Below are 18,375 nucleotides of genomic sequence, written 5' to 3'. Positions count from 1 at the left end.
GTAAGGTGATGTAAGTAATTCCCCTGAATGAAAGGGCTGTGTACAATCTGAATGTTGCAGTTCAAATCAGTATCCTCTACGGCAGATGTTATGGATCATAGAAACTAGAGCAGCAGAAGACTGAATTTTGATGCATCTGGGACTGGAATATCTGTGGCTAACGAAACTGGGGGAGTGCATGGCTTACAGTAAATGGTAGTTTGAAGTCTGACACTGCAGTGAGAGCTCATGGTAAAACAGAAACAGGCTGTAATGGAAGACAGAGCATCTAGAAAAAGAGAAGAACATGCAGAGGACCATCCAACAGCTAAAGCATCTTTTCTGATCATATTTTTCTGTCTGCATCATGTATGATTCTATATGATCAGTATACGGGATCCATACTCCTAGCATGTCAGGTGGCTCTTTACATTGTGGTAGCACCTATAGGTGATTGCATTGGAGCCCATAGTAGTGATAAGGCATCAAGAAAAAGCTGGAAAGAGTCTTGAAAAACATTGCCCCAGGAACCTGATATGGTCTGCTCTGAGTTCAATTCTATAAGGCAGTGTTGTCCAGCCTGGGCATGTGTAAAATTTCCCCTGATCTAAGTTAAAGGCCACTGGAGAATACCGAGAAATAACTGGTAAGAACAGATGGAGTGCATAAAGGAAGTATTTATTTTTTGTAGTGCTAAGATCTTTGCAGGATCACAAGGGTCTAAGTTCAGCACTTTTAGCTGCAAAAGACTTCACCTCCTGGGTTGCTTAAGGGACTCTACTTCCACAGAGCACACAGGGTAATGACAGAAAAAAGTTCCATGACTCTTCTCTAAGCTTCAGGTTGCATTAGTTTAATTTAAGGCGTGAGCCTGAACTATTATGAAGTTAAATCAACATAAGATGGTGTAGATATTCTTGTTTCTCTTCTTTTTTGTCATTTAGCCTGCTCCTAATTGACATAAGCCATCCTAGCTAGTGAGAAGTCTTTATAATAATATAGGGTTAAATGATGATCCTGAGCTAAATCTTGGGAAAGGCTTGTGATCTGATTAATATGGGGACAATCTGCACTACATGAGACTTGTATTTAGGGCAATATAGGTTTCATGTTTTGCTATTATTACAGAGGAAAAAATCGTATTCCTAAAAAAAAAAAGAAAAAGTAGAAATTAAACATTAAAAAATCCTAAATTTACAAATTTCTGTTTTCTTCTCACTTTTTCCAGGCACCCCTCTTGTATGTATGTTAATGATTTGTCTCAGAGATAACTGTTAACTTCAGATCCACATGAGCCAGAGGAAGCTACATTCACTTGCACGTGTGGCAGAGATAATGGAGATTTCCCATGACCACGCTGTTACACCAGCAGAGGAATTCTTTTGCTGGTACAGATTATGTGGTGAATGTAAATATCCAGAGTTTAACAGCAAAAGCCATATTTTGATCTCGTATTATCATGGCCTCCCTTAGTTTCAAGAGACCTTGTGCCATTACAATGCTATGCCTCTGCTGACAGAAGTTTTTAGCATAGCCCTGGTGTCAGCCTCCATGCTCCTCTGCTCCGAATAGTGGCAAAGATGCCAGACTGTACCATCTGTTGTGGAATTTGTCTATGGACGATCCACAGTCTACTAGGCTGAAGCCAGCAACCTGAGACCAAGTCACCAGCTGCAGCTTTCATTAACTATCTTCCATGATAGTTTTGAACCAAGGACTTAAAGGTAACAGGCTCTGCAACCATCTAGGAGTGCGACTGAGATTCTGTTCTGACAGGTTTTGGCTTCAAAATAAAAAACAGCCAACAGAAAGGTGCCTTCTTTGCCCAGCTCTACAGGAGACGGTAGACCAAAGAAGTTGTCTTGTGTGTCAAGGTGGACCACCATCACCGCACTGCTCTGTGTATGGCATAAATCACAACACTACATTTTCAGCTTCTGTCCTAACCTGCTTCAATAGTGTAGATAAGCTCTGCGTTTTCTCCTTTGTCTTTGTCCAAAGCCGTAACCTGCAAGACTGCTGATCCAACTGCTGCCGATTCAAACAGCGAGGCTTCATACAACGGGCTGGTAAAGTACGGACTATGGTCATTGGAGTCTTCCACATTTATGATGACTCTGGCGAGGTTTCTTCTATATGGGAATTCTTGATCTCGGACCTATAGAACAAGTGCATAATACACATCCTGATATCCATCTAGTAAAACTTTCTAAGTATTACTCAGCTTAGTGCTAATAGTACTTTCAGTTCTACTTAATACAAAGTAATAAAAAAATCCATTTGTCCCAAAGACCAGTCTAAAATCCACTCACACATGAGATGATAGATAGTAAAAATACAGAAACATGAAGATCTTAGGGACCTTTTTTTTCACTTCTGAAAAAATGCATGGCAACTAATCATCATGACACGAATTTTTAAAATGTCAACCATACGACATCTTAAATTCTGTTTCAGATTTCCAAGAAATACATTTTTTTTAATCCATGTTAAATGGTCATGCCTTTGCCCTGCCATTCCCTGCCTTATAGCATACAGGCAAATATACCTTGCCCATTGCTCCTTCTTTCAAAGAACTAAAAACAGTTTTACCCACTATGATCAGTCATGTGTCAGTCTAGCGCTTGCAGCTGTCAATGGACTTTTTCATTCTATATGTGCATACCTTTTTGAAGATGGTGATACCAATAGCAAACAGAGTAGGAATCACCTTAAGAAGTGCTGAGCACTCCCAACAGAGGTACCATTTATTGCCCCTCTCTCAAATCCACACTAAATAACTCGGCACTGCTACACTGATAATCCTGCCCACATGATTCCCAAAAGTTTGGTTTCCCGTAAATAGAACAAAACCCCTACATTATCAGGTGGAGATCAAACACAAGCACTGGGAAATTACCTCTGTCAGCTGTGTCTCTGTGTGATTCAGTTTGTATTTATTTCTTAACCTGCTTGCCAAAGGACTTGTAGTTTGTTACTCTGTGAGCTGAGACTCCACTCAGCTCCTGCTCGCTGCATCTCACAGCAGCTCTCTGATTCCTAGGGTCCCCCGCCCAAAGACGGCCCCGTACCTAACACATCAGGAGTTGTTCCTTCAAAGATCTCCTCTGCAGGAGTCTTCGGTGGTTGAGGAAAATAGCGGACTACAATGTTTAAACTAACACAGATTTTTTTTTTTTAATTAACCTCCAGTCCGCCATATACAATCTTCACTTGAAAACAGACAGACTATGTTCTGTAATTTAGGCACACTGAGCAAAAAATGGTAACTAATTTTTTATGCATGCTCAAACATTTGAAAATGTAGCTGAAAGTTGTTTTGTATGTCAACAGCTTATGTGATGAAATAAGTCCATGAAAGCAAACTATAAATGAGGCTCGTATTCAGAAAGGCTGTAGCATTCTTTATGGCAAGAAAACAGTTATCTCCCTGTAAATAACTTCTCAAATAACTTTCGGCCTCACTTCAGAAACTCCGAAAATTACCTCGAGGGAGAGGACCAGATGCAAAGAGATTAAATAATTTCCTGCTTGCTCTCCCTTGAGATAGCAAATCATCTCATATTACATACAATGAATTCACAGTAAGTTTCCCAAAAAGCCCAAATGAAAAAGGGTAAAATAAATACACAGCAGGGCAGGCAAGATGAAATTAATGACTACTTACTGCACTACGAGTCCTTTGCTCATGCAAAGACTAAGGCACGTATGCACCTGAAGCAGCAGTGATTGTGTCCTGAGCCAAGCGAATATTGCATTCTTACCATGACATTAAGGATGTGCTTATCCTGAGCTTCGTGGTCTAATCTCTCAGCAGTATAGAGCACCCCAGTGCTGGGATCAATTCTGAATTTTCTCATGCTGACTGTATCAATGCTGCTGTGAATAGTGTAGCTCAACTTATGCTTTTCGTCTCTGTCTATAGCTTCAATTTGCAGAATTTCTGTATCAGGGAGGACGTCCTCTGAAATGGTGACATCGTAACTTGGGTGAGAGAATTCTGGGCCATTATCATTATTATCCAACACTTTGATAAGAACCTATAGTTAATAAAAGAAAAACATTTGAAGTTATTGGTTTAGTCAGATTACTGAATAGATACCTAGAGTAATGTAATTTACTGTAGGTGGCTGAAGATGTTATGGTGCTATGTGGTGGGCTGAGAAACATCATCTAATATTAAATGCTTACTGTTCAGATCAAAAGAAATAGTAACGATATGACTTTGGAGGCAAAAATGTCCCTAATTCTAAGACCTACTCAGAGCCTGACAAAGAAGTTAATTTCAGTATCTACAGATTGGAAAATATTCCTATAATGGCCAGAGGAAAGGTTTTGCCGTCCCTTGTAATTGCACTGCTTACAAGAGACTTCCAGAGCTATTATGGGATTTCCTTTCCCCTTCACTATTAATAAGGCTATAAAAGAATCCTTTTCATATTGCTTAAATCTGCTTTTTATACAATCAAGATTCAGCTAAATCCTGTGTTATTTTCCGCTCAATATATTGCGTTGAGACATACTAGCATTGTCAAATCATGACAGCAGTGGAGACTTCTAAGTTGCCATTACACCTTAGGCTATGTTAGGAACGGTGACAACTGGTGAGGAGAGAACAGGAGACACGACCTCAAGACCATGCAAGCCCACCCCCCCCACATCAATACGTACCCCCAAGGACAGGTAATCTCAGCGCACTGATGACATGGAAGGATTATTTCCATGGTTTCATCCTTGCTCTTCCTTTGCCAGTGATGTTTGCCTATATTGCCAACAAACTCACTTTCCCCTCAAACACCTATTTGCCCCCCTTCTCTTATGGTTTACGAGTGGTAGAACCGCTGAAAATCTGAGTGAACGCTGTGCCGTTTGCTTCAAGTCTGTCTTTAAATTCTCGGTATTGATCCCTAAAGGAACTCAGAGAGGGGAAGCAGCCGGGACGCTGCTATTGCTGCCTATTGCACCCATTTCAACATATCACAAGCTGTCCCTGGTAACTAATAAAAATCACTATTTTCTAAGCTTTGCCTTTTGACAGTTACGTGACTATGCAATGTTACACATGTGTGGCTCCAATGAGGTTTTGTGTTTTTCACCACTGGAGGAGTCACTCCCTGGAGTAAATTTGCCTTGGGCAGCGTGGTAGCAAAACCCATGGCAAACTACGTAATACAGAAAGATGAAATGCAAAGAGCCTCTTTATCACTACTGGAAACAAAAAATATCTTTTGCAGAATAGGCCTGTGAAAGCACACATCTAATTTTACAGTAAGTGAAATGGAACATTTTTTTTATAGAAAGGCTTTGAAATAAGAAATAGTCCAATGAACGACATGGGAAAGGCCATGCACAGGACTCTTCCCTAAGACTAGAAGACTTGACCCATCCCTCACGGTATTTTCTTTGTTGTTCTGAAAAGTACTTGGCTCTTTTCTAAGCAAATATTTTATTGCTTTGTTTGATCAAGTCCTGTTCACCCATACTTTCCTAACAGAAGAAAAACACAGTTATACTTTTACTGCAGTATTGCACAAACAGATGTTGGCCTCAGAGAGAAATGAAACTTTAGATTTCCATGATACGTGGAAGGGTTTGCAGAACACATTACCAGAAGGAACATGAGCAATTGTAAGCAGCAGTTGTAATGAACTAGCCTGGGAACTGTTTAAAAGACAGCTGAAATAAAATGCTCTGTAAGTTAAATGACATAGGACTTCAACTGCACATTCCATGCGATTTAATTTGCACCAGATTATGGTACGCCTGAGTGAAGCAGGGAGAAACCTATATTAAGTTATGCTTCAGTCTTGGACAGATAGCAATAAAACAGGGGGGAAATGTACATTGCTAGGTCTATAATAATGAAGAAGAATTACTTAGGTTTTTATATTTTTGTTGTTGCTATACAATATATCAAGGTGTGTTCCTGACCTTACAGGAAAAAAAAAGCCAAACCCACATCTGAAAAATATGTGAAGAAATGAGTTGTAATATATGAAAGAAAGCCAGAGGAAAAAATGAAAGACTTCAACTCTGCTCTAACGGGACACAGACCCAGTGCTGGACCAGTTTTCCTAGGGTAAGGAAGAGACACTAAAGCATTCTGCGTTGGGGATAATATGATTACCAGTGTTTCATACTTAAAGGCATTTTCTTGAGCAGTTTCGATACCGTCAGTCCTTGCCAGGTACCACTGTAACATGGCTCGACTATTTTACTGCTGCATTGTTAACACAGACAACACCACAATTTATTTTACTTTTATTTAGTGACCAAAAACTTGTATTGTTTTAGATAGTCTAACAGAAGTAAAAACTTATCAAATGGGTTCGACTGAAAATACCAAGAGTGTTTGATTCTACTGATGATAGTACAGCACAGGCTACCTTGAACAAATAATCTGCCATGTGAGGGACAGGCTCATATCTGTGAATTTGTTTTTAACATTGCTGTGTGCAAACTCAAGCTACTCTGTAATAAAAAAAAAAAAGTACATATGCAGACCATTGTGTCTTAAAAGTACTGCTACAGTAGTGACATGCTGTTTTGCTTGCACGGTGTGTGATCACCCCAGTGCTGGGGTTCACTTCCCATTATATCTAATCAATTTTGGAATCACTGGCAAACTGGGAATGCAGAGGAGGGCATAAAGCTTTATTCACCAAAAAGCCTGCACCATGACAGTGCAAGCCACGGCTCCGTGACTTCTGCCTTCATAAGACTGCATAAACTAAACTGGGTGGTTCTGGATCAGCATCAGAGACCAAAGGTAAGCCATGAGACTATGGAAAATATAGTGTGGATTCCCAAAGCAGAAGTCTTCCCATGGAAAAAGGTATAAGCTAATGTCCTGACATACAGATAGAGACCATGACAGTGCTTGGGGAGTGGGAGGGAGGGACTGGAGATGGGGAAGATAAAAACCTGAGGTCCTCATTCACTGTGGTCATCAAACTTACAGGGAATTATGCACTTAAAAATATTTAATTATTTTGATAGTTTCCAGAACTGAAGTTCTTTTTTTTTTCTTTTTTTTTTTTCACTTTCACTTCTAATCTACTATAAAACTGATCAAGTGCCTGTTTAAGTGGCAGGCATCTTCCTCCCTAGAGCTGACAGCATTTTAATGATTTGTCAAGTGATCCACATTGAAATACACATTATTTATTACATACTCTGCATTTCAACAGCCACTTCCATCTGGAGATGGAACGCAGTGGGTTAGAGATGCTAATGAATAAAGAGGTCATTATTGATTCACAATTTCTTCTATTTAAGCAGTTAAGAGTACTTCTCATTTTTGTCAGCTGTCCCTCAAAATCCCCGAGAGTCAACTATAATTTTAACACTATGGTCTCTCCTTTACTAGAGAGGGGTGAATTTTCCTTGCAACAAAAGAAAGTTAGATTATATATGGGAATACTGACTATACAGAGCTCTGTTAAACCCACAAGCTATGCAAAAGAAGAAAAAGGAACTGGTTTTTGTTCTTCAAAATTTAATAGTCTTGGGAGCTACTTGAAACAAAATCAGGTAAAATAAAATGGAACATAAATGATGTTTTAAATAGATACTAGTCCTTCAATCCTTACAGACCTTTGGAGAAGCGAGTGACTTAATATCCCCATCTTTTGCCCAGGAAAACACTGCCTGGCAACAAGGTCAAATGACTTACCAAAGCCACATGAGCAGTGCAGTGGCAAAGCTGGGGAAGATGTTTTAGGTTTATTTTTAAGCCAGCTCCCTTTTATTACATCCCCTTAAAATGCCACCTTCCTATGCAGATTTCCTGCTCCAGCAGGATGACTTCTAGTAAGGTGTTGCTTCAAAAGAGGGGGAAATCTTTTCCTTTAATAAAGGACAAACGTTACACTGACACAAACACCAGGCTCATAGAAAACCTGACCCTACAAACATATGTGAAGCTGTGTAAGCCGAATGCCACCAGATTGTCAATATAAGGAAAGTTACTCAAATTCATTTAATGGCTGCCAAACTTAGGCACAAAATCTTGGTTTGACTGGCAAATTTCCCACTGACTTCAAAAGGGCCAGCACTCTGCTCCTTGAAGCCTTTAGCTTTAGCCAGCCTGTAGCACGTCTTTCACCCCAAATCAAGTGTTATCCTACTGAAGTGGCTCAGAGACTCACAGTGTATGTGTAATGAAATACTGTCTTCATATTTACTTCCAAACAGAAGATATGGCAAGAATGAGCCATGTTGCATAAATATCCTTCATTACTGTGTAGGTGCCCGGTGTGTTAAGCTGTGACAATACCCATTGTGTGAAATCAAAGACAGGCTTTAAAAGTTTCCCGGCACATCTCTGAAAGGTGACAAATGGAAATGTTTACTATTTGTTTGCTGCTAAGCAGGGATTCCTCTTTGCCGAGGACTGTGCAAGGTTACTGACTAAGCCACTTTTCATAGACAAACATTAGCTGCAAGTCTTTTTTCCACGCTCATAAAGCAAACATGCAGCAAAGCAGGCTCTGCCCAGTTATCCTTGAAAGCTCATATCTTATCCAGCGTGTCGCGGGCTCCAGAAAGGCAGGCTTGCCTCCTTCTGCTTCCATTGTGCGGAGTCTAATTTACAGTCCGGACAAGCACCTCACTATAAAAGATTTGCTTCTCCCTGCTCACTTCCTATTTCCCACAGTTAAAGTAGGTTTCAAATAAAGGATTCACGGGCCTTCAAGCTTACAAATTAGGCAAAGTAACACTCAGAGCATTAGCAAAGACTTTGTATTCAAAATGGTAAGTGAAAGGCCTAGAGAAATACAATCAAATCAAAGCAGGACAAAACCTAATGCAGGAAGTCTCTGCAAAGCTGTTTTTAATGTTGCCCATCACAAATACCTTTGGTTTAGGCACAAACGTATTTGGAGTGAAAACTGGATAAATGCCAGGCGGTGCTTTAGAGACATTTGAAGCTGGAAGAATCTGCTTGGCTAATTGCTTGGTCTGGGCACGGTGTTGTAGTACAACCTATTAAGTGCTTGAATTGCTTAAACTCAGGTTACGCTTTTGTACAGGTTTTGAAACCTATTTTGATTTAATATTGCTTTCACTAGTGTTACCACACAGCTTTATTTTGCTACTTCCTGACAAGTTTTTCTCTCTCCCAAGCCCCAACCCTAACATAAAAATGCAAACAGTTTCCCTACCGACCTCAGGGGCCTGTTATTTACATTTTATTGTGCACCTTGTGTTGTGTTAAAATGGAGGAAAAAGTCTTTGTTTCACAGGCAAGGCAGTGCTGATATCACTAGATGAGACAGAAAAAAATCAGGGATTGGTTGGTTCTACTTTGGAGGAAACATTCAACTGAGCAAAAGTGAAAAAATGAAACACCATGTCTTCTTACCCATCCTAAAAGAATCCACAGCCCAGAACGTGTTCTGGTGGGCTCTAATGTCTTCTGGTCATTTTGGCCATGGTCCTCTAAGAAGAGCTTTTCACAGTTCAGTTAAAAGAACCACCCTCACTCTGGGTGACTGATCAGCTCCTCTTTGTTAACAAACAATCCTATTGAGAAAAAGGTCGTCTCTGAAAGGCGAGACCAAGTTTGGTATCCCAAAACTCGCAGCTAAAGGTCAATTCTGAGCTGCAGAATAAATAAAATTCCACAACCTTCTGCAAGGAGAGACAGAAAGGGGCAATGAACAGTAACTTCTCCCGTCTGCTCTTCCAGCCTGCTTGGCTCCAGCTGAAGGTATTACAAGCAACCATGTACTGATCTAGAAAAACTTGTCAGGGGGAACTGCATGTTCCTCTCCGAGTGTCCACTCGGAAATAGTGAGATGGTTTTGCAAAAAGTGAAACTGAGGCACTTCTTGCCTCCTAGCTTGGAAGCATGAGCCTTTATGCTTCAAAACATCTGGTTTTTATAGCAGCTAAGATGATGAGAAAGAAGGAAAAGGCAAGAAAGCAAGCAGGAAGTAAAACTGTCTTTTTTATATAATACCATGACTCCAGGAGGCTGTTCTTAAAAAAAAAAAAAAAATATCCACTCGTACAACATTCTCACTAAAAGTGAAAAATTATCATCACTTAGATGATTATTACCCACTGAAGTGTACTTCTGTGGGTATTCTAGCAAGACTAAACAGTACGTACTACAAAGAAATAAACAAATGCTATTCCTGTGTTGTGCCTGGATGTCGTTCATCGAGTCATCGAGTCATTCATTAAAAAAACCAAAGGCTTTGGGACAAGCCTGACTCATGACCAAGAGAACCTCTAATGCTACAGTCAGTCAAAACTGTGGCAGGAGTGGGCATTTAGATACCGTTACACTGATTCCTTGCTGGGACGTTCCTCTGGCTGCTCGCACGAGGGCAAAAGCCCCTTTCCCAGCCCAATGGGAGGCGGCGGTGGCAGCCAGGAGCAGGGTCCCTGCACGGAGATGCTGTCCCGGCTCTCTCCAGCGCCCTGTTCCTTAGCCAAGGCCAACAGTTTGCCTGGTAGCTGCAGGAACCGCATTCTGCGGGGATTTAGAGCCAACGGTCGCCTTCAGCCTTTAATAAATTACCTTGTGGCCTTGAGCAATGATGAATTAAGCTAAGGGAAAAAAACCAAAAGCTCTCCCTGGCTAAGTCAGGAGACTTAGCCTTCCTAGAAGTTAATCAACGTGGCAGAAGCTTTATACCCACACTCCAAATACACAACTGAAGAGACTCAACATTTCCTTGTCTTTGCCCCCTCCACCCCTCGCCAGCCGGGCTGCGCTGCTGGGATGACTGGGGCTCAGCTGCACGGCAGCAGGGTGAGCGGCAGCCACGCAGCAGGTCCTGGCACTTTGCTGCTCACATCAGAGACTGCATTCCTTTTCGCAATCCTGATCATGCCCAAACCAAACAGGCTTCCAGTTACAAAGGAAGTTTGTGATTTTTAATCTTTTTTTAATATTTCTTCTCACGTCTTTTCACAACAGCTAACCATTAATACAACAGATGTAACTTCTAAATCAAAATGATCTCCTTCCTCTCACGGTGCAGCAGTGGCCATGTGTGCAGTAAGGCATGCAGGAGTCAACAGTTTATCGGAGTTCAAGGCGTGCAGCGACATTGCTGAAGAAAATTCTGCAAGTCCGTGCCAGGGATCAAGTTCCCGAAGCAAAAATCTTTGGCATTTTTATGCTGCATTTTACCACCTCCAACTGTGTCATAGACAAAAGGCCAGGAAGAGATAAAGGGAAACAGGTTGGGTGGAATAAAAAACAAGATTGTTCCATTTGGCATGGCAATGATCAGCTGTTTCAGAATAAACCATCACACTTTGGGGGGGCTTTATATTGTTTGCTATACAAGTGGATGAATTTATACATTTGCTTCACCCTTTGCTTCCTCTTCTACGGTATCCTCTTGCAGCTATAGTTAAAAATGCAGGTGCTACTATGCACAGGAGACAAAATACTCACAGTGTCATCTTACCAAAACTCAGAGGCCACTGAGGGCCATCAGCAGATGCTTTTTTGACTCTTTCTGTGACATATTTCACTTAACCTATCAGTCTCATTATTTGTTACTGTTCTGAAAGGAAATAAAGATGAGCAAGGTCACCAAAGGCTCTAAAGTACGGTCAAAATACAGTATGAAATTTTTGTAAAAGGGAGAGATAATTAGGCAGGCCATAATTCTGGCAGCTTTGAAATAATGATCGCTTTTGAAATTTCTGTTGCAAAGACCAAAAGAAACATGTTCTCAGATGTTGTCTGGGCCACAATTAAATGCTTAAACAGTATCCATGTGGAGAGAAGGAGGAGCAGGAAAGAAGGGCCGATGATTATCTATCGCTATACTGTTGCAATCTTAAATGACTATCTTACATTTTTAAATAGGTCACATCACTGTTCGAAAGAATGCTCAGGCTTCTTTTAGAACGCAACAGCTTTACTGAAATATGGTTTTACCATATGTTTTAATTAAAAATGTAGGGTTTGCATCAAAATAGGTTTTGAAGACTGTAATAGGGGTCAATTTATTAAATCATAAGCAGCAAAACCAATAAACATAATAACCATGAGAAGAGAAATTACTTGTATCCAGCGAGTTTGAAATTTCCTGTGTTTTTTAATATTTGTTTGGCTGAAATGTTTACAAGAAAAAAAAAATCGTGTTAGGGATTCAACACCACATTTCTGAAACGTGGACTGAGTGTTGCCAGGATTAAAAACCAAAGCAAAACAAAAAACTGCTCAAGGGCTGAAGGAAATGCCTTATGGAAAGGGAAAATAAAGAGGTCAGTCATTTTCTCCTTCGCTTGTCTACCAGAAGACGGGGAGGTAATTTGACTATTCTGAGTAAGTGCCTTCCTGGGGAGAAAATACAGGTTTTTAAAGAGCTCTTTAATTGAGCAGAGAAAGGCATAACAGGGAATACAGGCCAGATACAATCAAGTTATAAACAAGGGATGTTTTTAGCAGAGATGCAATTAATTACTGAAACTAACAGGGAAAATAGCAGATTTCCTACCACCTAATTTACTATCAACTAAAGTTTTCTTATGAAGAGTGGATTATCAGAAGAAATTATCAGATAGAGATACTTAGATATTTTAGGGCTGGTTATAAACAGGAATTCAGAGTGGGAAAGCACTCAGAGATTTAACAGTATCTAGGAAAGGTGTTGTGACTAAGTGAATAGATTTACATCTGAGCCATTTGAGCAAAACGTCAAGGTGAAACAGAAGCATCTGTGTGTGCACGCATACATGTAAATATAAAAAATGTTCAGGCCTTCCTTCTGCATTATAAAGAAGCAAATAACATCACAAACCTATTTTTTTCATTTCTTCTATAAACCACTTCATCTGGGATTTGAGGCTGCACACAGATGTCCTCTACTAGTATGTATTCTTCCCTATGTGTCAAATAATAGTGAGGCTATAGGCCTAGTTTACACCTGAACAGTAACTTAGATGTAGGAGGTCAGGTCCCAGCTAATCCATACCCTACAATTCCACCTCATATTGAAGGATTTTGTTCTTTGGAGTCTCCCTGGTGCGACCTGGACCAGAGAGTCCCTGTACCTGTGCCATGACCCTGACCATGTCCCAGATCCAGAGTGGTTCCCATTGAACAGATACCCAGGCTCTGCGTCAGGGTCTCTCCAACGAGGATGTGTCAGAGACAGCATTATCCCAGCCCTTCACATTTATCTGACCTGACTTCTTAATTGCTGAAAGGCACTGACCCTGACAAGCAAATCTGGTTTTAAAGGGTTCACTGGGGCTGTTCCCCAGAAGATAACGTAATGGCAGACAGTGACACTAATGGAGAGATCCTTTGAATTTAAAGTTTGCTTCTGAACAATTTCTTGGTTGTTCAATCTTGACACAATCGATCCTGTGTCCTACATTTGGGTATTGGGAGGATGAGAGGTATAAACTCCATTTAATATAATCAACAGCAATATTCCTCAACACCACAGAAGCATTATTGTATTTTGGACCATTGTGGGGTGATACATTTGTCAAAATCTAAGCTTCACCGCCTGTGATAGGGACTCCCTCAGCTGGAGAAAGGTGAATTACTTTTGCGTGAGCACGAAGAGAACAAAAGGAGAAATAATGCTTTGAAAGCTTCACCAGCCAATTCTTTACAACTAGATTGAAAAGCTTTGAAAAATATCCCCTCCATTAGTTAACAGTGGTCTCAAAGGGTGAGGTTTTATTTGAATGGAAAAATTATTAATTTTTATAGCATATACATTCCACTAACAAATGAAAAACTTGCCAAGAAAGGAATGTGATATTCTACCTGAGTCGTGGCAATGTTTGTTCCATCGGTGACCTCCACAGTCATATTATATATTGACCTCTGCTCTGCATCCAAGGGCTTTGCAATGACAATAGTGCCCACTCCCTTCTCCGCGTCGAAAGAACTATCGTAATTGCCTCCTAATTGTTGCACAAAAATACAATTAAATTAGCCATCTCTGGAAAATTTCCATTGAAAATGTTCCTAGAAGTGGGCATATCTGTTTACTGGCATCCATTTTAACGGCTTGCCTTTGCATATGCAGTACATCTACTGATACTTCTTTGTTCATAATTCATTTATATTTCAAAGTACAGTTTGTATATTGGAAAGCAGATATCATTAAAATGCACTGCAAGAAAAAAATCTAGCAGTATATTTAAGTGAACCATAACTGAGTCTATAAAAAGAATCAAATGGCTATAAGCCCATAAGACGTGTGCCCTTGTAGTTTGGATAATGAACAAGCACAATTATCTTTTTGTATAAAAATCATTTTAAGAGGGTGTTATTCTACAAATTTTATTTTCAGAAATTCTCACTGATGCTCGTGAGTGCAAAGACCGTCAATTGGGTCTTTAAAAATTACAATTATAATCAATTTTAAAAATGCAAATAGAGATTTGTTATGTTAATTTCAAGGACAATGATAATTACTGGCAGCAAAGGTCAAATTCTACTTGTCTTTTAGGAATTATTCAAATAGATCTGACAGGATACACATCATAAATTCCTTTCCATTAGAAAAAACCTCACAAAGCACTGTTCTGAAACTAATATCCCCTTATCCTATCACACACTGAATGATGCAGCAGTGGAAAAACCCTCCTGAGTCTCAGGTGAAAGAAAAAAAAGGGAAAAAGAAAAAAAAATCTATTAAAAAGTAAGAGAAAGCCATAAATAATTTGAGATTAAAGTGTTACAGGACTTCTCAGCCACAGCTACAGCTTATAAACTAGAATCACACATTATGTTCAAAAGTAAAGCACACACTCCCTGCTGCTAAGCTGGTTCTTACTGACTCATCTATAAAGAGGAATTTATCATGAGTTGAGCCTGAAATTTTTGGAGGCTGGGGACAGGGAGAGGTAGAACATAACACTGTTGACAAACGAACTCTTAAACTATATACAGGACACAGCAATGCAATGCCACTTGCTACCATCTCCAACAACCCAGTTCTACAAAGCAGAAAAGGCTTTCAAATGCCATTGGTTATAAAACTTGTGTAAGAGCTCCTCAGACCTCTTGAGATTAGATCCACAGGTAGAAGAACATCCATTCCATTGACATAGCTCCAACGCAATATATATAGAGAGATATGCATTTGAATGGTTGGGCTGTTATCACAAAATGGCTCTCATTTCAGAGCTCGGGACAAAGAAGCGAAGAGGACATTCTTCTTTGCTCTACCATCAAGTCTTGTGTCTGCATGGTTTGCTGACCACCCAGTGGTGTTATTCTCAGAAACAGTCATGCATTTAGTGAGAGGAAAAAGGTTTTGGCATTCCAAGAAGTTGAAGATTAGGAGGAATCACAGTGAAACTGCAGTCCCTGAATTCCTTAATGTGAAGAAACCCCCACTTCTCTCTAATTCTTGCACAGGCTATTGCAAAGAAAGTGTAAGCTGGAAGAAGCACTGGTCTGTCCATACCTGCCCTGGAGGCCATTCAGTGATGGGGAGAATAAAGGGGAAGAGAAATAAGAGCACAGGTGACCTGCGCAAAGGAAAAGCAGAATTGAAGAACTGCCCACTGCGATGATCCAAACGTAGTCGTTTCAGATGTGCCATCGGACATGTCCCTATGCTGAATATACATACATATATATACATATAGCTCTAAGCCTAAACAGATGCAGTTGTGGTTTTCCAGCAAAATGATGACATTGGATCTGCTGTGATTTATGGTGGATAGAAACATCGTTTATTCCCTAACCTCCTTCTGCATGCCCAAATTGCATATTTTTCTCAATTCATATATATATATATATTTGACACTATATGACACTAGGAAAAAAAAAAAAGCATAATTGTCCTTGACATTTAAGCAATAGCAAGGTATTTGGACATTGATCATATATTCAGTGCTTGTCTTTTTAAAAAAAAAGTTAGTATGGAAGAAAAAGATGCCATTTCCCAATTAATGTTTTAAATTGATTTACTTGAGAAAAATCGTACCGTGAAAAACAACTCTGAAAAAAAGCCTCCTTTGAAGAAAAGAGTTTGAGATTCTTGCAAGCAAATCTCTGCTGAAATGAAGTTAGCCTTGGGACAGTAGGCACTTTACAAAGAGAATGTTTCACACTGATAACCATGAAAACAAAATGAAAGTCTATACTTCAAGATGTTTAATAACCATCTTAACGAGCAATCAAAAATTATATGCTATCAACCGGCATTCACTTCCAAAGAAATCCTGCCTTTAAAACTTTCAAGAACTAACATGGAAAGATTAGCAACAAATGTTTTAAATGCCCTTCCTCTGTCGGCTTAGAGCTGGGTTTGCAGGGCACTGTGTAGTGTATTGCAAATACACTGACTTCTTCAAGCAATTTTCATTGTGAAGTATTTTCTTCCCCTAAAATAAGAGCTGATTCCATCATATGAGTTTTTAATATATTATTCTCATCTTCCAAAATGGTCTAGTGACAAACAAATAAATCTTGGTTGTTAGCCACCCCAATGTAGCCCACATCTGTAACTAACCAGGCAATGCACTTTATTTTACATTGATTCATCTTCTATTAAACAAGGCAGAAACTGCATCAAAACTGAGCCAGAGATGGATCAGAGAACATCCTGCTGTGAGGTTTGTGATTATAATATCTTTTGGAGTGATATCCTGATTTATTCTTGATCCAGTCTGGTACATTTTAACAGACCAGGTCAGGTGCTGACAACGAAGAACCCCTCAGATGGCTGAACTTCTGGAAATGTTGCCTGAGATATTGGGTCCTGGAGTACTAGAGGCAGTCTGGAAAAGCTTTGTACTGCTCCTCAGCCTTCGTATACCCTCACAACAGGTCCTCATATGATGAATGCTTCTGAAGATGTACTTAAGCACTGAAGAATAATTAATGAATTAGGTATAAATGCTAAACTTTAAGACTCTTATAGACACGTTAAGTCTATGCAAGGCCTACTATGAAGCACCCAACACAATTATCTTTGAAAGACGGGTGTTGGAGAGGCACGGGGAGAGAGACAACATTCTTGTGTAAAAACAAACAGGACTCTTCTCTTAAAAACTCCTGCAGCTGAACTATTCTGGGAATCCCATGTAAAACCACTTCCTTCCAAAGGTGCTCTTGGTGGGGTCAGAGGACTGAGCCTGTAGGAGGTGGCAGCCGAGGAGGTGGCAGCTTCACACATTGTCAGGGTACTTGAGGCCCATTTTCAAAAGCATGCTGCTGGGTAACTATCAACCCTTTCAAAGCAAGCTCATCTGCAGAGCTGTAAGCTCCCGCAGTATCAGTTTCACCAATGCTACTATCGGCCATTTAACATTTTCTTTGATCACAATCTCAGGATGAAAGGGGGCTAAGGATGATGACATTTTGTTCAGCTGCTCAGTATTATTAATGTGAATTTTCATTACTTATTCCATTTTCCAACATATGGCACATGCTTTCCTTTTTGTTGTCTACTAAAACCTGCTTTCAGATACAAGATATGTAGAAGCTGTCTTTGCTAATGTGCTTGCAATTGCATTAGGAAAGAAATATTTCAAATGAAGATAATTCATTGTGAGTTCCTGGGGCACTTTGGGAAAATCAACGATAAAGAAGGCAAGTTGATTGAACTTGCAAGTTGGCTAGACAGGTTGCCCTGAGAAAGCATTTTAACACTGAATGACCTCAGAGAGATGTGGATTAGCCATTGTTTGTAATACCATTGCAGGCTAAGATGTAATGCTGATACATCTTCAATACAGATTAAAGACTTCTCTTAAAATTCTCTGCTTAAACTGAAGCACTTAGAGTGGGATTTCGAAGTCCACATCCACTTGTGATGCCATCTTTGGATGAGAAGACTTATCATGTTGGGATGCTATAAATTCATCCAGAAAGTGCTTTTTCTCTCTGACTGACCGTTAAGATTCCCAAAGACACCTAGCACAGGCAATTACGTCTACACTTTGGACACCTAAAGTTAGATGAGATGATTTCCACTCTTAGTTTCTTGAGGTTGATCTTAATGCTTTTGCACAGGCCCTGGAAGCATTATATTTCTACAGCTAGAATTTTTTTTATGTTATCTGAAAGCATGTTATGGATGGTTTATGTAGGATTTTCCAATATAACTCTAGCCAATTCCAGCTGTTATCAAACTCAGGGCAGCGGTAGAAACAGCCCCAGGTACAAAAGATCTTACTAGTTGGCCCTCACTACAGCTTCCTGAGACCTTTCAAGCACAATCCTAATGTTCAGATTAACAGATGGTATAGTGTGGTCAAGAAGGAGATCTGAGTAAATTGAACCAAGACACCTCTGAGCCAAGAGACTATCGGTTGTGTTCTTTGTATAGAGCAGCCTTGGTTACATTTCCTGGCTGAAGTTGTAGTGTTACCTTCGTTCTTCACTTGTTTCTTGGCTTCATCATCATTATGAACATATTTTTCTTCTGATAAAAG

The 18,375-nt window shown here is 39.9% G+C and overlaps 1 protein-coding gene and 1 long non-coding RNA gene across 12 annotated transcripts in view; one reads left to right on the top strand and one right to left on the bottom strand.

Moving 5' to 3' along the window:
• The window catches only part of FAT3 (FAT atypical cadherin 3), a 439,942-nt gene that overhangs the window by 85,650 nt on the left and 335,917 nt on the right, over positions 1-18,375 (bottom strand). For all 8 annotated transcript variants that reach the window (XM_075417267.1, XM_075417266.1, XM_075417271.1 and 5 more), the window contains 3 exons: positions 13,742-13,881; positions 3,744-4,019; positions 1,927-2,137 (listed from right to left, as the gene is read on the bottom strand). In XM_075417267.1, the coding sequence (XP_075273382.1) occupies positions 1,927-2,137; positions 3,744-4,019; positions 13,742-13,881 (627 nt within the window). The remainder of the gene's footprint in view (positions 1-1,926; positions 2,138-3,743; positions 4,020-13,741; positions 13,882-18,375) is intronic.
• Positions 1-18,375, top strand: part of LOC142361004 (uncharacterized) — a 28,178-nt gene that overhangs the window by 8,281 nt on the left and 1,522 nt on the right. Inside the window, exons 2-4 of one of the 4 annotated variants that reach the window (XR_012763557.1) lie at positions 1,981-2,053; positions 3,905-3,968; positions 5,918-6,058. This is a non-coding gene — a long non-coding RNA (uncharacterized LOC142361004). Of the gene's footprint in view, positions 1-1,980; positions 3,969-5,917; positions 6,059-18,375 lie in introns of all 4 variants that reach the window. The other 3 variants (XR_012763556.1, XR_012763554.1, XR_012763553.1) reach the window with 3 other exon arrangements.

The sequence above is a fragment of the Opisthocomus hoazin genome, chromosome 1 (assembly GCF_030867145.1).
Source record: "Opisthocomus hoazin isolate bOpiHoa1 chromosome 1, bOpiHoa1.hap1, whole genome shotgun sequence".
NCBI lineage: Eukaryota > Metazoa > Chordata > Aves > Opisthocomiformes > Opisthocomidae > Opisthocomus > Opisthocomus hoazin.
Note: the sequence above shows the minus strand (reverse complement) of the source record. Positions and strands in the feature narration are given on the sequence as shown.